At 48.8% G+C, this 20,350-nt stretch overlaps 7 protein-coding genes across 7 annotated transcripts; 2 read left to right on the forward strand and 5 right to left on the reverse strand.

Annotated features, from left to right (window-relative positions):
• Positions 1–43: 43 nt before the first annotated feature.
• On the reverse strand, positions 44–1,502 carry aah1 (adenosine deaminase; the record flags this gene model as incomplete). Its single annotated transcript, XM_032047426.1, has 2 exons — positions 44–234; positions 470–1,502. The coding sequence occupies 2 exons, from the start codon at positions 1,500–1,502 to the stop codon at positions 44–46; spliced, it is 1,224 nt and encodes a 407-aa protein (XP_031898679.1).
• A 576-nt stretch (positions 1,503–2,078) lies between these two features.
• BDW43DRAFT_301509 (putative DUF814 domain protein) lies at positions 2,079–7,318 on the reverse strand (the record flags this gene model as incomplete). The annotated part of the gene is made up of 6 exons (XM_032045058.1): positions 2,079–3,469; positions 3,862–5,459; positions 5,511–6,727; positions 6,761–7,093; positions 7,159–7,227; positions 7,286–7,318. 6 exons carry the CDS (start codon positions 7,316–7,318, stop codon positions 2,079–2,081), a joined length of 4,641 nt encoding a protein of 1,546 aa, XP_031898680.1.
• A 254-nt stretch (positions 7,319–7,572) lies between these two features.
• Positions 7,573–8,648, reverse strand: BDW43DRAFT_281778 (coatomer subunit zeta). Its single transcript, XM_032042555.1, has 2 exons — positions 8,250–8,648; positions 7,573–8,148 (listed from the first exon to the last, which is right to left on the reverse strand). The coding sequence occupies exons 1-2, from the start codon at positions 8,612–8,614 to the stop codon at positions 7,908–7,910; spliced, it is 606 nt and encodes a 201-aa protein (XP_031898681.1). The 5' UTR covers positions 8,615–8,648; the 3' UTR covers positions 7,573–7,907.
• Positions 8,649–8,864: 216 nt separating this feature from the next.
• On the reverse strand, positions 8,865–11,735 carry BDW43DRAFT_281781 (uncharacterized protein). The gene is made up of 2 exons (XM_032042556.1): positions 10,727–11,735; positions 8,865–10,661 (listed from the first exon to the last, which is right to left on the reverse strand). The coding sequence occupies exons 1-2, from the start codon at positions 11,367–11,369 to the stop codon at positions 9,391–9,393; spliced, it is 1,914 nt and encodes a 637-aa protein (XP_031898682.1). The 5' UTR covers positions 11,370–11,735; the 3' UTR covers positions 8,865–9,390.
• A 708-nt stretch (positions 11,736–12,443) lies between these two features.
• On the forward strand, positions 12,444–13,524 carry BDW43DRAFT_134263 (60S ribosomal protein eL30). Its single transcript, XM_032038232.1, has 4 exons — positions 12,444–12,687; positions 12,759–12,796; positions 12,864–12,980; positions 13,120–13,524. Exons 1-4 carry the CDS (start codon positions 12,615–12,617, stop codon positions 13,210–13,212), a joined length of 321 nt encoding a protein of 106 aa, XP_031898683.1. The 5' UTR covers positions 12,444–12,614; the 3' UTR covers positions 13,213–13,524.
• Positions 13,460–14,958, forward strand: BDW43DRAFT_134245 (60S ribosomal protein uL16). The gene is made up of 3 exons (XM_032038231.1): positions 13,460–13,751; positions 13,978–14,153; positions 14,237–14,958. Exons 1-3 carry the CDS (start codon positions 13,707–13,709, stop codon positions 14,679–14,681), a joined length of 666 nt encoding a protein of 221 aa, XP_031898684.1. The 5' UTR covers positions 13,460–13,706; the 3' UTR covers positions 14,682–14,958.
• A 448-nt stretch (positions 14,959–15,406) lies between these two features.
• BDW43DRAFT_134219 (uncharacterized protein) lies at positions 15,407–18,156 on the reverse strand. The gene has a single exon (XM_032038230.1). The coding sequence runs from the start codon at positions 17,940–17,942 to the stop codon at positions 16,131–16,133; it is 1,812 nt and encodes a 603-aa protein (XP_031898685.1). The 5' UTR covers positions 17,943–18,156; the 3' UTR covers positions 15,407–16,130.
• Positions 18,157–20,350: the final 2,194 nt, after the last annotated feature.

The raw sequence follows: 20,350 nt of genomic DNA on the forward strand, positions 1-20,350 counted from the left end.
GCTACTGTTGCGGAGTGGACTGCTTTACGTGGAGATGTGCTGTTCAGTCGGGATGAGGAGGTTCCAGGGAGTCGGAGTGGGCCTCTTTGGGAGGGTAAATCAGGGCTTTGTCCGGGGCGTTGGTGTCTTTGGAAAGAGCGGTTTGGGAGCTTAGTAGCACTGATGGTGTGGCGGGGGAAATACGGGAACTTGCTCGGGAGACGAGGGTGGTGATGGAGATGATGGAGAGGGAATCTGAGGTATAATAGACATATATATATATACGTATATGGTTATTGGACCATGACCCATCATGGACAGCTGTTTAGGGTTTGCAGTTGTACATTATATGAGGTAGACAGAACGGTCATGCCATAATTCTCAGCAAGCAAGACCCAGTCATGAAAAAATAGTAAGTAAAGACCTCTAATTCATTAAATACTATACATATATATACACATATCCTCTCATACACATACAGAATACTTACTAACATGCTCATCAACACGCCTCAACAACTCCCCCTTCCTCTCCTCCCCAATCCAACTCCCCCTAATCCCATTCTCAGCAATAACCCTCCACTCCCCAACGCTCAACCCAAACGCCTCCTGCACAGCACAATAGTTATCCAAAATATACCCCCCAAAATACGCCGGATCATCACTATTAATCGAGAACATAACACCGGCATCCAAAAACCTCCTCACAGGAACCTGATCAATAGACTCCACACACCGCAGCTGCAGATTCGAAATCGGACAGACCGTCAACAAAACCTCCTCCCTCGCCACCCTTTCCATAAGCTCGGGGTCCTCAACCAGGCGGATTCCATGATCAATGCGCTGGGCACCTAGTTCCAGCGCCGTGCTGATATACGACGGATCACCTTCTTCGCCGGCGTGGGCCGTAAGTTTGATCCCCTTCGCGGAGGCGGAGGAGTACAGTTCCCTGAACATATCCTTTGGCGGACCGACTTCCGTCGAGGACCAGCCTAGTCCGTGGAGGACCCCATCGTCGAAGTGGCGCTGCTCCAGGGCCTCACGGTAGACCTTCTCAGCCGAATGAACGGGGAGATGGCGCACAAAGCAGAGGATGAGACGGGTCGTCAGACCCAATTCATTCTCAGCGCGCTGACAACCGGCCACGAAGCCGGAGACGATAGTCTCGTAAGGAATGCCTCTGTCACGGTGGACCTGAGGATCGAAGAAGACCTCGGCATGATGGACGCCGTCGGCGTGGGCTTTTTGGAAGTAGGACCAGGCGAGGTCTGCGAAGTCGGATTCGTGGTGGAGAACAGACATGCCGATGAAGTAGAAGCGGAGGAAGTCGTCTAAGGAGGTGAAATGGCCGTAGCGGTGGTTGAGGGTGTCGATGGACTCGTAGGCTGGTTCATTGGGGAGTTGGACGTTGTTCTTTTGGGCCAGTTCGAAGATGAGGTCTGGGGTTAGGCAGCCTTCTAGATGGACGTGGTGTTCGCATTTGGGGAGGCCGTGGAGGAAGTCATGGAGGTCGGATTGGCACATTTTGTAGGTTGTTGAATACTCGTGAATTAGAGATGTCGAAGGATTTGGATATGAATGGTTTACTAGGGTATTGAATGTTGTCAATGAGGTATAGAAATGAAGCGTAGAAAAGAAAAGAAATGGAAGAAGAATGTACATAAAAGAGCGACGTCGTTAAGTAGGGTAAAAGATCGTCACTTAAGACAATGCAAATCCGAAGTTTGACCCAACTTCTAAAAGGTACGAGATAGACTAGTATCCAGATTTCAGCTGATTCGTGCAGCCACGTGGGTTTCCAGAGCTAATCAGATGTTGAATACATGGTAGAATGTCTACTTTTTAAGTCAAGTGACCCACAATGCTGCAACAAATCTTCAGGTCTGATAAGGCGCAATCTGATAAGCCGATCGGTTTCAATATGCGGCCGGAGATTCCCGAAATCTGAGGGACGGAGAACGGAGATATTAAGAATTAATTTCATCTCAAGTCGTAGTGGAATTATAACAGCAATAGTAGGCTCTAACTATCTATAATCAGGCACCAGAAAGAAGAAAAAAAAACCATAATATACCCTTTTAGTCTCGAGTCTACAAAAACCTAAACTCGCAATTCGGCCCCCGCAGCTTTGCGGAGTCGGTTCATCACGGCAGCTGCACGGTCGCCTTGTTGATCAGGAATGCCCTCTACATAGATGACATCGACCTCCATTTCGTCCATGGCACGGAGCGCCGCAAATAGTCCGCGCGCAATGGACTCGACGTCCGGCCCCAGACGACAATCAAAGGCCTCCTTGAATGCAGGGCTACGACCGGGGTTGCCCTTGATGGGAACAGAGAATCCCACAAGACCGTTGACTAGTGATGGAAGGGGCTTGAGGGTTCTCTCGATTTCTTCCTCGGACAATAATCCGAGTCCCCGCTTCCAATGCCTCGTTCGCACGATGCCAACCATATGTGCCCCGATGGCTGTGTCTTCCAAGTCCTTGCGAATATGCTTGGAGACAGACTGCTCCTTGGAGCTGGCTTCGAAGAGTACCACACGTGCCTTCGGAGAATAGTGTCTATATTTCATACCCGGCGCCCGAGGGATCTCTTTCACGTCGAGAGTACCGTCATGGTATCCTAGTTGTACATTTTCCCATCCCGCGCACGCCCGGATCTCGTCAATGCCAATACCACCTGGTCGCAGAATGGCGGGAGGGTCACACAGGCCGTCTACCACAGTACTCTCAACTCCCACCCCGCAAGGACCCCCATCAAGAATTAGCTCGATACGGCCTTGGAGGTCATGATACACATGTTCCGCCGCAGTTGGGGATGGTTTGGTCGATGCGTTCGCCGAGGGTGCCGCCAGCGGCCGGTCCGCAGCATGGATTAACAACCGCGCGAGCGGCGAAGAAGGCATGCGAGCACCAAAAGTAGTCAGTTTAGAAGTAACCTCACTCGCGAGAAGCGATCCAGATGGGTTGGGAAGAAGAATCGTAAGGGGGCCTGGCCAAAAACGGGCGATCAAAGACTGATAGATAGAAGGAATTGTGTTTCTCGGGGTATCCGACGAGGGACTCGACTCCTGCGGGTTGAGCAGCCGTTCCAACATTTCGAGTGAGTCAATATGCACGATTAACGGGTTATCCGACGGCCTCTGTTTTGCCTTGTAGATCCCTTGAACCGCTTCGCTTCGTGTTGCATCGGCTCCTAACCCGTACACCGTCTCTGTAGGAAACGCAACAGGGATATTGCTTGTCCGGAGCAGTTGGCCGGCCTCTTCGATCGCGGCGGCTTCTGGTGTTTTATTGCTGCGCTCACTTTCCCACCATTCTAAAAGCGATTTACTTCCAGGACCTTCTTTATTCAACCGGCGGACTGACAAAATCCGAGTTTGCTCTTTAGGCGACATTTTGGCAGTAGTATTTAAGAACCTCGTGAAGCTGCGCGGACAGCCGCCAGCGACAAGGCGAGAGATAAAGGAAACCAGCTTCGCTGAAGTGACTGGGCAAACTTCGTCTGAGGAGTGTCGCGGGAGTGACTTTCGCGAATAGATTGGTTAGTGGGGGGGGCAAAGGCGTTCTTCGGCCCTATAAAGCCTTATTTGTTAGAAAATCTTCAAGTGGAGACCTTTCTGACCTGACGCCCCTCAGCAAGGAACTTACCAAAGTCGATACAGAATTTGCCAAATGACTGACTGTCGCCAATTGCGGTCTTTTTGCAACTCGAAAATTTGATCTTTTGCGATGACGATGACGTCGGTTTGCATCTCTGACTAAGCGGATTCATTGTGCATGCATTGTTTTGTGACCATCAGATAGTAAGTAGTATAGAAGACTAGTGATACAATATGCCAGAGGCTACGTACAAGATAGTAATCTATTTTTTCTTTCCACCTTTCCCTCCCTTGTTAGTACCTGGGCCACCACCTTTCCCTTTTCCTTTACCATCGCCTCCGCCTCCACCTGCAAGCATAATGCGCACCTTCCCAACAGGAACGCTGTTAATGATCTCTGTTTCCTTCCATGCCTTGATCGCATCTCCCTCCCGTGCCCGGAGCTTCTCCGCATCAGCAAAGCTAATGCCAGCTTCTTCAACGTATTCCTTCTTAACCTTGCCGGTAGTGGTTTCAGCCACCCAACGTCCGAGGATCTCCTTGACAGCCTTTCCCTTCTTCACCGTGCCGGGTTGCAATTTGACCTTGTATCTATATCGGCCTAATGCTGCCCACGGAGCGCAGACGGGAATGCCCGCAATGATCTCATCCTCGGGATGAGGCGTTCCAATCAATGCTGGAATCCACTCGAGATCTGCTGCCTCTGCGGCAGCCGTCTCTTCGTCGTAGTCATCCCCACCTTCTTCAAACAGGGCCTGTCGCCTTCGTTCAGCTTCTGCAGCACGCTCATGCTGCGCCTGGCGGCGCTTCTTCTGCGCCTCAGCTTCCTTATCGCGGTTCGCCTTAGCTTCAGCTGCAGCGGCAGCCTTGCTAGCCTTGGCTTTGTTCGCCCCAAGCAAACGAAGAGCTAGTTCACGGTCTTCCTCATCCTGATCAGCGTACTTTGCGGCCGCCTTTTTGGCTTTTGCTTTCTTGCCTCGAGTATTTGCCAGCACTTGTTTAGCGTTCGTTGCTTTGGTAGATGTCCCATTCGAGTTCTTGTCGGATGCTTGTTCTTTTCGAAGTGATCGCCTTTCCCTAGCCGAAAGATATTCAGTTTCATGGTGAAGTGAGCTCTCCTGTACTGGTGTCTTTGCATCATGCACAGAGTTTACTTCTACCTCATCCGACGTAGCGTCTGCATCCTCTGGCTTGTTAGGAGCATCTTCACCATCTGGCCCGGCATCCTTGGTCTCATCTTGTGCAGTTTCAGCGTCAAGAGGCTCCGAGAGTCCACGCTGCAATGGATTTCGAGCGGGAAGTGAGTCTGCGTTATCTTGTTCGTCCTCCGACTCGGAGCTCTCCTCTTCAGCTTGCTCTTTGGACTCCCCGGAAGGCGTACCAGACTCAATAGTCTCTTGTTGTTCAGGAGGCTGCGTGCTTTCCTCGGTAGGGTCATGGACGACCTCCGCTGTCGTCTCGGACGACTCGGGCTCATCAAAAAGGTGTGTTTTGTGATTCTTTTTGAGACTTTCTTTGCTGATCTGGAACATCACTCCAAAACCAAGAACAAGTTGGGACGGAGCAAGGAAGTTCTTCTCGCCCTTGACCAAAAACTCGCCTATAGGGAGAAGCCCTCCAACTTCAGCAGTTTTTGATATCTGGTTGGCCGGAGCCCACCATGCCGACATGACTGCTTTGGAATCCCACGCACTCGACGTAGCAACGCATAGATTTCCAGCCTGAGAAAGGGTACTTGGTGGTATAGGCGCATTAAGCTCTTTCGACCTATTTTTGACAATCATAGGCCTGGCGCCATCCAAGTCCGCATGCACGAAGATGTCCCCTTTCTTGAGATGGCGGCGGTAGAGCAACTCGCTCTGCATAGCATCTCGACCACTGCATTGAGTTAATTTTTATCCAGGAACACGGATAAAGTATAATACTTACCCCAAGACAAGATATCCCTCCGAAGAGATGAAGAAGAGGAACTTCTCAAACCAAAAGGGCTGTCGGGTTTGCCGAAGCGCTTGTTTCTCATGTTTCAGGCCCTTTTTGAGGTCTTGTGTTACTTTCTTTTCGTGGCTTTTAAGTGCTTTAGTAGATGACTGCGCCGTCCTTTGCTCCTTCTCTGCAGCCTGTTTCTTCTGCTCATAGTACTGCGTGGCATTCGCCCATGGAGTGAGGCCAAGGTCAATATCGATAGTCAGTACTGTTGACGATTGTTGGTCCCCACCATTTTCCTTCTCGTCCTCGGATTCTTCATCCTCATCACTGGAGAATAGCTCATCACCCTCATCTGGTTCGTCGCCAGCTTCTCCAAGGAGCAGAGTGATTGTATTCTCATGTAACTTCAAGGGTAGTTTAATGATTCTCGCGACAGGGTTTCCTCTGCCCTGTTCCATTTCAATGAGGCGCGCAATTTCTACCCAGTCCATGCCTTGAGCGATCAAGCCATTGACAGCATCCATGGCCTCTTGAACACGATAAACATTATCCTCAATCGCGCCTGCTTTGCGAATATGTAGTTCTTGCTGTTCCTTGAGGACACCAATTCGTTTCTCATGCTCTTGTCTCACTGCATCAAGTTTTCTCTTCGCCGTCTCCTCGCGTTCTGTAAGCCGCGACTCGAGTTTCTGGGTCTCGATCGAAGAGAAATATTCATCAACGGTGGCGTTCAACGAAGGGAATTCCAAAATGCTAACTCCTGGTTGGCCTTCAAACTGTCGAGGCTTGAAGGGGTGGAAATCTTCATAGAGAAGTGTGCCAGTTTCCGAAGGCTTTTCGTTCTTCCCGGTTGATTGAGAAGCACTGCGATTATCCTCTTTCGCGACGATGTAACCTAGATGGTTCTCCTCCGTTGAAAGTCCCCTATCCTGGTTCTGAGCCTCTTCCAAAACACCTCTTACTTGTTGAAGCAGACTCTCGTCCTGTAAGACCAGGTCCAATGGAGTTGCCGGATCAACATCTTTTGTCGCAAAAGCATGGTCCAGCAAAAGCGGAGGGTATTCGGGAAAGCCTTGGGAGAGGGCCTTCCTGAGCACATCCGCATTCTTCTTCTTCTTTGACTTCTTTGGCTCCCCGTCGACATTTGCAAATAGTGCCTTCGCCTTCTCCAGTGTCTCCTTGATCCTATCCAGCGTAATTTCCGGGACTCCATGGTAATTCTGTTTATTCGTCAGGGTATATTTGATCCCCACCCTGGCCTCCTCTCCCTCGGCAATGGAGACTTGGCGGAAGAGAGCCACAATGTTGTATTCACGGTCGGTGATGATGATGTTTCCCCCCGCAAAGAATTCCAAGAACATGTGGTACATGCCATCGCTGAAGGTGAAGTCAATAATGCGATCAGTGCCGATTTGCTTCACAGAGGTGATCCGGCGGGATTTAAGAAACTTGCGCATGCGAGACACGAAGCCAGATGGCATGGTAGCCGTCGCTCGCGAGTATTGGGTAACATGGCATCGAAAGCCTGAGTCGACGATGAGCTGCTTACGATGATCGGGTTTTGCTAGTTTGAACAAGAAGATCCTCTATTAGGAAGACGGCAGCCTACGTTAGTTGCATACTTAATATTCCATATCCAATTAGTACTTACTGATGAGAGATCATATATGTTCGACACTCGCAAATTGACAATCTCCGAGGAGAGTTCCTGGGAGATGACCTGAAGGTGTATGAGTCTAACCAAGTTCCGCCCCAAGCGACAGGATTACCAAGCATACCTTGACATCCAAGGATGAAAATCGTTGCTTCATCTTCTTTTTTATTAGCCCGGGGCTCCAGGGAATGGGCCTGTATGGCGAGAAGTGACTGGTGGACAATGAAGTTTGCAAGGACCAAAACCGGGCCTGTGTGAGTAAAGAGCGTGACGTATGCGGGGCAGGTTTTTACTATTTATTAAATTGCTTTAATCGCTTTTCAACTTCCATGCCATTCGATAAGTCACGGATGGCACAAGCCCAGCCCACAAAAATGTGGAGAATATCAAGAAGCAAATCGGGTATTTCCTACATTATCCATTATGCTGTCTGATTTACTGTTGTTTTGTTCCTTTCGCTGGCATCTCAAGACTGAGGGACCCCTACCGACAAATAACAACTATAAACCGGGAGTATCATATCTCTATAAAATATTCAGGGTCCCTGAAAGAAAAATAAAACAATCCAAGTAGATAAAAGTCAACATCACAAAAATGAATAGGCAACACGCACAGTACCACGCCAGGACCAGCCACATAGTATGACACGAGAAAAGAAAAATAGAAAGAAAAAAAGTATCAATGCACAACCATGCAAATACCAACCCAATCCAAACACGCCCAACTGGTATGATACGTATCTCCCTCTACATCTGCCGCAAACCCTCGGCCAAACGCCTCTTTCCCAGTTCCCAAGCATTGAGTAGGCCTTGTTCGGAGAGATCAATGCTCTTGAGATTCGGCGCATCGGCCTGGGGAGCGCGGCTCACACGAGACGAAATCAGAACGGGGTCGGTCTCCAGAATAATGCCATCATCGATAATCTCATCAATAGCCAAGGCCACAAGGTCGTAGTTCTCGACAATCGTCCGCTTGTCGGTGGCACCCCTACAATACACACACACACACACACACATTAGTCCGTATCCATATACCATAACTGAACCAAGATCTGAGGGACCAAAAAGAGAAAGAAAGGAAAAACTTACTTGAACAAGATTCCCAGCGCATCCCGCAGCGACAAAACAACATTATAAAGCAGGACTTCATTCTCCTCCGCACCGCCCACGACATAAAGCATGACATCGCTCTCCATCTTGAAGACGACGATCCGGTTATCGTACAGAATCACATCGCTGGTCTGCTTGTTTGTCTTCTCGAGAAGACCTTGTTCGAAGGCTCTCTGTTCCTTGAGCGTAGGGTAGGGATTTGCGCCGGGGTAATCGGTAGAATTGGGGGCAGTGCCAGCCGGAGGGTGAGGCGGGGAGTAGTATTTGGCGAAGATGCGGGAGCCATCGTCGGCCGACATTAGGAGGACGGCATTGACGGAGAATAGGGATAGGGAGCCGGGCATTTTGGCGGTGTTTGTTTGAATTGGGGGGCAGTTGATGGGATTGGGGGGTTGTTTGGTGTAGGTATTGTACCCTAGTATTTACTGTCAAGCTGGCCGCTATCTGGGGCGGGCTAACTTTGTTCCGGAGTATAGGATGTCTACCATGTGTATTAATTGGGGTTTTGGTTTTGGTTTTGGTTTTGGTTTTTTTAATTATATTTCTGTGACTGATGTCTTGGGTTGAAAGGAACTAGGAAAAATTCTTTAGAGATAGAATTGAGACATTGTGCCTATTTAATTGGTATACACGTGTCCATAATCTGGACAATAACAGCACCGTCGGAGACAGTGTAGTTTCACAAAAAGATTATCACTCTATCAACAGAGCGCAAAAATCATATGTTCATCAAGGAGAGGGAGACATGAGCAAGGCCGGAATATCGTCACAATCAATCCTCAGCAAATATCCAACAGTAGAAAGTTTCAACGAGCGTCCAAGCATCAACATGGGTAACATGACAAAAATTTCCAAATGGTGTGGCCATGAAATGTCAAAGAACCATATATAGCAGGTTATCCAATAACAAGTTCGTCGCCATCATAAGGTCAATAAGGTAGCAAGAGATCGAAACATGACGACATTCTGAGGGTTAGAAACGACCAGGGAGGCCAGTACAATAGGAGTAAATAAGGCCTTGTATGGGTAAACGCCAAGCAAAAGAAAACAAGAAAAAAAAAAAGAAGTAATTTGAGAAAATAAAAAAGAACCATTTGTCAGTAGAATATGATCAGGCCGTTTATGCGGAATCACCCGTATTGGGCCGGTTGAACCAAGGAATCCAGCTGGCACGGTTGGCCTTCTTCCGGGCTTCTTCCTCATCTGCTGCCTTAGTTTCACTGACTAGCCGCAGGGGGCGCAACTTGCTCTGGGTCATAACCGCTCCGGTGTAATTGTTCATCCCCGAGCTAGAACGAGGAGAGCTCGATGTGGCACCCGTAGAAGCCGTATCACCAAGAGGATCGCTCGTGACGCTGTTTGAGCTGCTTAATTGGCTGCGGTCGGGCTGGCTAGATAGCGATGGGGCGCGATTACTGCCGCTCACGCCGGACATATAGCTTGCTCCAGACAAGGCACTTGTACGGCTTCCAGGTCCCATGAGTGTGGGGCTCATTGGACCCCCAGAGTTCCGTCCGCGATACATCTGACCGACCACAGTAGCAACAGCAACATCTGTCTGTTCAGATCTTGTTCTGCGGTGGCCTCTTGCCTGTACACGATTCATGGGAATGCTAGGAGCAGTTTCCGGGTTCTCGTGGGGCGTCGAAGGGACAGAAGCCGCGCTGGTTGGGGGCGGCATCATGCTTGAGGGACGTGACCGTTGAGGCCGCTGGGTCGGGCCTGCCACGACCGATCTAGCCCTCTGCAAGAAAGACTGGGCGTCCTCCTTGTCGGTGGGCGTCGGTGGAAGTTCCTTGTCAATACTGGACTTATCGGTAGGCGGAGGATCATTCTCGTTCTTGTCCAGAATGGTCTCGAACCCGTCATGTTGAAGGAGACGACTGATAATGCGCTCGATATAGAGAGTAAGGGCTTTGTTCTGGTCTTTCAGTGCCTTGACCTCTGCCTCGAGCTTGCGGGTGCTATCGTTATCCGTTCTTGCGTCTACAGACTCAAGTTCATCAGCCAGCGAACCCAAACCGCTGCCAGACTCCTTAGTCTCTTCAACTTCGGGGTGGGCTTCTCGCATGAAGTCGCCCTTGGTGAAATCACCATTCAGTGTTTTCTCACTAAGGAGTAACTGGTAGCTCTCATTGTCCTCCATCAGACGAGCGTTGGCCATACGAGCCTCTAGAAGTTCTTTCTCTAGTTCCCTTTGTCGGCCACCACCTTTATTTTCCATCTCCACGAGTTTGATTTGGGACTCGGCGAGTTCAAGGCGGAGGGACTCGATCAATTTATCCTTCTGCAATAGCAGCTTGGAATTATTCCGGGACGGGCTCCGCTCAATCTGGGACGAAGGCGCAAACTGTCCATCGACGTCTGGAGACGACCGATTGCGGAAACTGGCTGAAACCGAAAGTTAGAAACAAAGAGCCGGGCAAATGTGGGGGAAAAATGAGGGAGAACCATACAAGAACGAGAAACATTCTTATCTACATCAGAATTAATTCGCTCCTTCTGAGCCAGGGAATCCTTAAGACGCTGGATAGTGGCCTGCATCTCTTCTTCGCGGCTCCCCTGCTGTTCCTTCTCCTGCAGCATGGCATTCCGCTCCAACTCATGCTCCTGCTCCAGGTCACGTATCTGCCGGACATGATCACGGATCTCACCGTTGAGAGCTTCGATCTTGCTATCCTTCTCATGAACCTGGTCCTCCAGTTTGCCTTGCTCGCTGACGGCCTCATCCAGTCGCATTTGCAGAACGCCTAGCTGCTTCTGGTATTGCTCTGAAGCCGTCTCGGCTTTCTGCAACTGCTCCTTCAACTCTTCAATGAGTGCAGCATTTTGAGCGCGGGCTTCTTCTTCAGAGGGATCGCGGTTCACTTTCGGCACGCTCGAAGTGCTGAGGTTGGAACGACCAGGTTTTCTAGCCGCAGCCCGCGCAGACACGGGAGCCGAACCACGAAGTGACGGGGATCGAGACACGCCATTTGTTGTTGTACTGGGGGATCGAGTGTGGCTTCGCGAAGGAGTCCCATTCGTCGTATGGTTTTCTCCGGGGGAGGATTTGGTCGAACTGCCTGGCGTTCCAGGCTTCCGAGGTGTCGTAGACATTGTCACTGACAATGACGATGTTCACAGCGAGCGGTGAATTGCAAGAAGCAAAGAAGACAACCTGAAAAGGGGCAATTCTCGAGAATTAGGAGCAGCGATGAAACGACCGAGAAATTAAGTGACAAATTTAAGGATCGGGGAGGTATATAGTAGTAGCGGTCAAAACACAGTGGACACTATGCCGTAGTGGGGGAAGTCTAGTTAGTTAAGTAGTAGCCGTGGAATTTATGGCTGGTTCCCGACTAGCCACCGTTGGACCGAAACAAACAAAACGAAAAGAAAGAAATTATAAATAAGAGGCAGAGATATAAATATCAATGGGGGCGAGACCAAAGGATGTGTCACGTTAGGGATAGAATCGAGTCGTCGAGGGAAATGGGAAATATTCTGGGGATGGGGAAACCGGTGGATTGGCTTATTTTATTGCAGGCATTCGGGGGGTTGATCCCGTATGGAAACGGACAACCCAACCCATACACCGTTAATACTGTTGGTTGCTCAGGGAATATCGTACTGCGTCAGTACTAGTTCAACTTTTTAATTAATGGCGCAACAACAACAACAATACTGTCAAGTGTCTGCATGAACTACATCTTCCGATGCAAGTTTAACTACCCGAGAGGCAACCAAGACTAACTATAATCCTTCATTCTATGATTGTTATTACTATTACTATGGCTACTGATCCTGTATATACATGCAAAACTAGACCCTTTTCACCGCGAAGGCAACCAACTTCACCACATGGCGGGTTAAAGATAGCATGGTTCCTTGCTGCGTACAGGGCCTCGCCATCTGTCCCAAAAGAACAGGAATAGCAAAAGTTCCATTTCTTACCGGCCACCCGATAATGATGCAAATGGCAGGAATCTGCGCCACGTTTAAAAACAGTACAACCAACATTTAATTGTTTCCATCAGACCCTCCATCAATTGGGAGGCAGTGACAGCACATAAGCCACGCCCGATCCGTCCCAAGTAGGGCTAATTTATTTCACTCGTAAGATACGGGCTGCACTTTCGGGCGCTGATACACACTTGATTCAAGGATCGCCAAAAGAACAGAAACGGGCGGGATGACTCAGCTGAGCGGAGAGGATTAGAGATTATCCGAGCGAATATAACCGCCCGACCGCCAAAAACCCCACAGAGGTAGAAAAAAAACTCATTCTCACGATAAGGCCGGAGCGCATCTTCTCAGACTATCCTCAATCCATACCGAACGACTCAGTTCAAAAGCGTAACGATGGCCCCTAAGAGCAAGAAGAACGCCGACTCCATCAACAGCCGTCTGGCTTTGGTGATGAAGTCTGGAAAGGGTATGTCGAATCTTCAATAATTTTTGAATGTTGTGTGAATCCGTACTCGGTTGCTAATTGTACCTGTACAGTCACCCTTGGTTACAAGTCGACCATCAAGACCCTTCGTGTAAGCTTTTGACACACAATTGGAAGCAGTCGACATCTGGGATAACATTCTGACAATTATTTTAAAGTCCGGCAAGGCCAAGCTGGTCATCATTGCTGCCAACACTCCTCCTCTCCGCAAGAGTGAGCTCGAGTACTACGCCATGCTCGCCAAGGCCCCTGTTCACCACTTCTCTGGTAACAACGTAAGTGTCCCTGTGTCGCATATGTCTCATTGCTCGGACGCGTCCAATCATTCCCAGGAGGACGTCGTTTGGGAGCCGCCCTGAGAAACCGCAATCTTTCGCTGTGGAGGGTACTCGATCACTAACTTTGCCTGCACAGATCGAGCTTGGTACTGCTTGCGGTAAGCTCTTCCGCACCAGCACCATGACTGTTCTCGATGCCGGTGACTCCGACATCCTGAGCAGCCAGTAAGTGTAAAGCACAGGCAATGTCTTCTGTTATGTCTAGACGATACAAGGCCTTGAAAAGCAATGATGAGGCACGTGATAGATAATGACAAAGAAACCTTTACACTGATTCTTTTCTTCTATGATCTGGTACATTCTCGTATAGGCTTATTCAAACACGTAATGGGGTGTATGACGCATCGTAAATTATAAATCATTAATGTATTCCCCTACAGAGAGAATTTATCTACTTTTTATCAAGATAGAAGTTTAAAACTGACAATACGAGTCGAAATGTCGCCGACGTCTGACAAATGCGGTCTGGTCCTCCGCCGCTTTGATTGGTGGAGATGGTAGGGTTTAGGGTTTCGCCACTCGTTAGTGGACGCTGCTTGGAAATCAACGTCGGAAGTGCTCGCGCCCAAAAGCCTCCCCTTCCCTTTTTGACTCTCGACACCACCCTCTTCGACAACCTCACCGTTCGCAGGAAGTGCAACAAGGTCATTTCCAACATTCAAAATGGCTCGCCGTCCCGCTCGTTGCTACCGCTACTGCAAGAACAAGGTGCGTTGACGGTTTGATGGATTTTTTCGTGTATTTTTCATGTTCTGTGGATTTTTGGGTCGGAATTTCTCGCTTGTGGGGGAGCAATGACAACAACCACGATGGAAGAAGATATGAGAGATGGCCTGTCGCAATGTCATTTGACTATTCGAGATGGGACTTTCGTTTTTTGCAACACTATCATCGACCCATCAAGGATATCTTGACTAACATGATCGATCTCTAGCCTTACCCCAAGTCCCGGTTCAACCGTGGTGTTCCCGACCCCAAGATTCGTATCTTCGATCTGGGACGTAAGAAGGCCAATGTCGACGACTTCCCCCTCTGTGTGCACATGGTCTCCAACGAATATGAGCAGCTTTCTTCCGAAGCCCTTGAAGCCGCCCGTATCTGTGCCAACAAGTATGTCGCTCTCGAGCCGAGCCCAAGATGAAGACAGCCCGTCGCAAATACAACAGACACTAACCAGTCCTCTTCCTTTCCAGGTACCTCGTGAAGATCGCCGGTAAGGAAGGTTTCCACCTTCGTGTCCGTGTTCACCCCTTCCACGTCATCCGTATCAACAAGATGTTGTCGTGCGCTGGTGCCGATCGTCTTCAGACCGGTATGCGTGGTGCCTTCGGTAAGCCCCAGGGTACCGTTGCCCGTGTGAACATCGGCCAGATCATCCTGTCTGTCCGCACCCGTGACTCCAACCGCGCCGCCGCCATCGAGGCTCTGCGTCGCTCCATGTACAAGTTCCCCGGTCGCCAGAAGATCGTCGTCTCCAAGAACTGGGGTTTCACCCCCGTCCGCCGCGAGGAGTACGTCCAGCTCCGCCAGGAGGGCAAGCTCAAGCAGGATGGTGCCTACGTGCAGTTCCTCCGTGGCCACGGTCTCGTTGAGAACAACATGAAGCGCTTCCCCGACGCCTACGAGACCCAGGCTTAGATGGAATGAACTTTAGCGTTAGGACCATTAAAAAAGACATGAATTTTAATTATTCCTCCGGTTACCAATACACGTTTGTTATTCTGTGATGTCATTATACTGTCCTCACGCACGGCGGAGTTGATTTAATCATGGATTCCTCGGGCTTATTTCTACGTACCTGATCTCCGTAAAAGTCGAATTTTGTAAAATATGAACTGTCGTAAAAGGCACGTCAGCATAATGCTCTACGACCTGCCCAGCATCTAGCCCCTAGAACTTTAATCACTACCCCAGCCTACAAGCATAAATGATGCTAGACCAGGATCTAGACCCATCACTTAAATGTGACATCTTACGATGATAGCGCCTTATAATAAATAGCTTTACATCAAATTCTGACCTTAAAAGACTAACTGATATATCAGCCTAAGATTAGATCTAGACTGTGAGATGTTTTCTACGTGATATGTACGTTACTGGTATATATATATACTCGTGTGTGGGTCTGGAGAATTATCCAGGACTAGTGTATCCTCAGTCAATATATACATAATTTTCCTAATGGTCATGTCTCACAACAGAGTTATCTTTCTCATAACTATATGTTGAAAAAGACTATGAAATGGCTGGCATATGATGATTATGCCTAGTAAATAATAGGTGCTATGTTGAAGTGAACGAAATGAAGGAAGTCCTTTTGTTATGGGGGCCATATAAAAAGGGTCATAGTCACTCACGAGAGGCCGTCTAGATAGCAGATAGAGTAATTGAGTCCTCAGGATCACCAAATTGGTCATTTTCTGGTTGTTTGATATGATTTGATTACAAGGCTTTTCACAATATTTCTTGTGAACATGCGATATATATACACCCTGCATAGTCATTTAAAGTCACGTTTCATGAGATAATGTAATCAGGTAAATGAATGATTCATGCGTTGATTGTAAGACCATGCATTATATAGAACAAATTCACCTTCCGATATATATATAACCCCTCTGACCGAGTTGCCCCGTTACATACTGTACACCGTTTCACATGCACCTGTCCCAGCTGATGAGAGAGATATCTAAACCCTTGCTGGCCCTCTTGGATATGGAAGAAATGCAAAAAGACCACACCAATGCATTGTTACCCCAAGTTAAACATGTCGGAGATTTGGATTCAGTATATGGATATATGTTAAGGAAAGAAAATGCCAGATAACGCCGAGAGAAAGATACCGAGAAGAGACAGATAGCCAAACTAAACAAGGGAGGTATAGGTATAGGTATAGGTATAGGTATAGGTGTCGTAGATCATGACAGTACCCTAGAAACTCCTGGTCTTCGGACGAAGCAGCCCTATTAAATTAAACATTGATGGCCAGCATGCAATAAAAGTGAGTGGCAGTAGGGGGAAGGTACTTGAGAATGTCATGGATTGTAGGTTGTGTGGATATGCCCTAGATAGGTAGTGAGTGAGTGACTAGACGTCCCCCCAAGTCCCAGCACCAGCCGCTACAGGTGCAATAGCACTTCCGCTGTCTACACTGCCACCAATGTCCCAGTAGTTCCGACTGGAGCCAGTGAGGGTGCGGCGACTGGAAATACCAGAGAGCTTTGCGCTCTGACCGCAGCTAGAACTGGAGTGGCGGAAATGTTGGCGTAAAATAGGAGATGAGACACCAGTCTGGTTTGATTGATTAATGGAGTGCTGGGACTGGCGTCGCATTTGAGCCTGAGAGCGGGAGTGTGCTCGTGCTACTAGTGGGTGGTGCTGACGGATGATCGCGGCGCGTCGGGATGCATCTTGCGGGGGTCGGCGTGAAGGGGGTTGGTGGGCATCAGTGTTGCCGCTTCGACGACTGAAGCGATTGCGAAGATAGCGGAAGACCATCATAACATCGAGTTCCCGTTCCCAGTATTCCTTCTCCTGCTGAAGACGCACCGACTCGGATAATGGCTCTGTAGTAGAATTCCGATTCAGGTCATCATCTTCAATGCCCCACTGTGCGGCGTGCTCTCGGCCATGGGGATCACGAATAGTAGGAGAAAATTGTGGGGATAGCATCGAATCCCTGTTGCTTGCCAGCTCCTGTGAGGCTGTTAGGACTGCAGATTCAGGGCGGACTTGGGACTCGCCCTCTTCTGGTAACGACCTGAGAGGCATGCCGGCGTACTGGTTGGGGATCTCGCTTGTCAGGCTGAGATAGGATGTGAAGGCTCCTGGATGTTCACAAAGCTGATGGACAAGGATTCCTAATTCTCGAGCAATGCGCTGAAGTAGCGTAGTCTGCCAGTGGCTGTGGTCGTCGGGGGCAGAGTCCAGCTCCGATTTGAGGGCGTCATTCATGTGGAAAGTGTCATCTGTCCCAGCAGATGTCTCCCTCTCGGTCTCTGGTAGGGAATCACCAAAAAGAGCGAATAGCAATGAATCGTCGATACCGATGAGGTCCCGAATGACTTTGCGGGTGATCCTTCGCCACAAAGATTCATCTTCATCGCCCTCGGTTACTGTAGAGGGTGGAGACGCGTCTTCCTTGGATAGCTCCAGAGTGCTGTCCATACTCGCAAGCTCAGGTTGAGAAACCGCGGGCTCACCCAGCCTACTGACGCGGCTATTGCGCCGTCTACGCGTCTCTTTCTCAACCTCCTGCAAGAGCGCCCGGCTCTGATCCATCCTCCACTTCTCAATCCGCTGCCATCGTTCCCGCTCCATGTCTATAGCTTCGTTATCCTCCACCGAGTCCAACTGACGTTGGACACTCGAGTATCGCCGGGATCCAAGCATAGGCCGCCGGTGAGGATTATATTGCTCATGCTGCCACAACTGGTCTTGTACCGGCTGGGCCGATGCCTCAAAACTCCCTAGTCCATCATGCGCGGGGAGGACAGCCGGTGTCCCTTGGTCCCATTTGGAAGACTCTTCGTTCACCGAAGGCGCCCGGAAGGCATGTAGGCCGTCATCCAGACTGTCTAATTCGGTGCCATCCTCGTCCAACGGCTCTTCGAGGGCATCATCGAGGTCACCATTATCCTGTCCCCAAGCTGAGCGCGTCGGAGTACCAAAGGAGCCAAAATCACTCAAGCGGGAGGCGGCAACTGTGCGTGGAGTGCGTTCGGTGGAGGTCGTGTGCGTGCGGGCGTCGGCTGACGGCTGGGAGGGCGAGAAGAGTACCCACTCAGTGGGTTCGTTCTCAAGTCTCTGCGGTACCTCAAGGGCCGGAGGAGGGGGGGGTTGCGAGGTCGAGTATGAATGTTGACGGCGGGGAACTGGTGGTGGGAGGCGAAAGGCCATGGTGGATTGTGGAATGGTTGGAGGGAGATAAGAGAGGCCTTTATCGATCGCAGTGGATCTTTTTTCCCCGCGCAGTTCTTTAATGCAGGATTCCTCGACGAATGTATAGAACCAGTATACAGAGGGCGAGGGCAAAGGAGAAGGAAAATAAATAAATAAGACAACAGCAAATGTAGGAGGCGGCGACGAGGCTAAAATAGATGGATAAGAAAAGGTAAAACTGGACAGACAACAATGACGAATCCTCTTTGGTTTAAGATCGGGCGCGATCCAACCAGAAGGCAGGGTGGCTGGTCTTTTTGTACTGGGGTTTCCGTTAGAGTAAAAAGTAGGAATAAAACGAAACAAGATCCCCCCGATTGTCCTGTTTCCTTTCTTTTCTAGTATGACAACGAGAAGGGAGAGAAGGGGGAGTAGGAGGAGTAAGCATGAGACGTGACAGAAAAGACCAGCCGAATTCAGAGCTGATGATGCAAGAAAAAAGTGATCAGACGAGAGCGGAAGAACGAAAAGCAAAGTGTGTCCCACTTGAAACCAGACCAGGTTCCTGCTACTCGAGTGATGTACCGGATGGACCGCAAGTGCCCGAGTATCGAGTACTTACTTTTGATTTTATATCATCGAGTATTCAAGGATCCTGCACTAGTAATCGACTAGGATCATCTGACCGCGGAATGGTGTCACTGATACATGCATACAGATTATCATATCAAATCCCGTATCGTATTGAATTGACAGCCATTTGTTCCGCCGATCGGGTGATCGACCGCCGTTTAATTTGATTGGAGTCATTGATGAGATAAGGGTTCAGGGTATATTGGCTTTCTTCCAACAAGTTATTTTCCATTGCATCCAGATCTTTTGCACTCGAATAGTCCTTTGACCTCCTATTTGGGGGTTCTCTTTATCGAATTTCCTGATTTGTTGAACAAAGTTACATACATCCCATTGATTGATCCAGAGGCAGTGACATGTCATTCTCTGCATGGCCCAACTCGAGGCTGACACCATGCAAGGGCTTGTCGGTCCAACCCTCCCCTTTGCTTTTCTATGAATGTCCCTTCACCTCAGCTCGTATGTTGTCCCGTTTAGTGTATCGAAGGGAGAAGATCCCCACTCCCAATACAGAGCAAACTTAAGCTCTCTTAATTTGAAACATTAACTCAAAACAACTTTTCATTACAGCCTAATTTCCTTGATAGTCAATCCCACAAAACAAGTTTGTCGTAGAGAAAGTAGACACTCGCGTTCTTCGTGTTCCACGTACATAGGGCTGAGGAACGATGTCGGAGTGATGTAAGACAGACAACCTTGCGTGATTATACCCGGCTTGGCGCTATAGTTTCAACCTCTTAAGTATCTCAAGTTTGAATACTATATGCTTGTCTAGGTCTTGCCAAACACATCACTTGAGTATATTCTCATTAAATTTATCTAAGTGTTATGTGCTATTTTATTCACCTGCCTGTATAAAAGCTGAAAATCGTATCCTTCTTTACAATATTATCAACACAATAGGAACTGGTTCAACTACGGCTTCTTGGGCACGAGTTCACAGCCGGATCATGGATGATTAATTTACATATAATAACAGTCTAAACAAATTTGAGAGTTATCTAGGGGGCGCTATATTTGCGGATGGACGAAGAACTAATCAATTAGCCAGGGGCTCTAACCTTTCACGCGAAATCTCTACACAAGTGAGTTTTGGGTAGACTCTGAACCTAGAGGAAGCGCTCAGGATATACCAGGACTTACCCTCCTCATGCTCAGAGAATGATAGGCCCTGTAGAGTACTCTAAACGCATCACTTAATGAGACCGATCTTTATTTCAGGGGGTGTAGAGTTTCATTCACTTTGGGATTATATCAGCTGTCGTGAGCGCCTGGCATAGCTGTCGCCCTATTTGCATAGTACGTAATCTACTACTGGCATATATTGATTGCCGCAAAGGATTACAGTCGATGATCATGAATATTATATGTCAATACCACTCGGCCAAAAATACCAGCTAATACCTGGTCGTGCCTTGGACACTATATATATCCTACCCACATTATATACATTAAAATATGGATCTTTTCAAGGGTTCGAGCATTACATATCAAAGTATACCGCGTATAGGGTCAACATTGTCAGTCGCATTTCCCAATAGGCTCAACAGGGGATTGAGTGAGACTGAAAATATCTGCATGGTGTTATAAGGATAATTTTTATTCTGACAATCTTCCCCAGGAACAAGCGGGGTACTTATTCATAACTCAACGTAGGAGCTGGTTTTTTTGCTTTTTTTAACCACAGCCAGAAAGGATGGTCACCTCGCCTTGCAGATTTTCTGCCATACTTGAAGTGTTGATAGGGGGTTATCTGTAGCTGTGGTTTCCTGGCTAAAATCATATGTCTTCTT

Source organism: Aspergillus alliaceus, assembly GCF_009176365.1.
Source record: "Aspergillus alliaceus strain CBS 536.65 unplaced genomic scaffold BDW43scaffold_32, whole genome shotgun sequence".
Taxonomy (NCBI): Eukaryota; Fungi; Ascomycota; class Eurotiomycetes; order Eurotiales; family Aspergillaceae; genus Aspergillus; species Aspergillus alliaceus.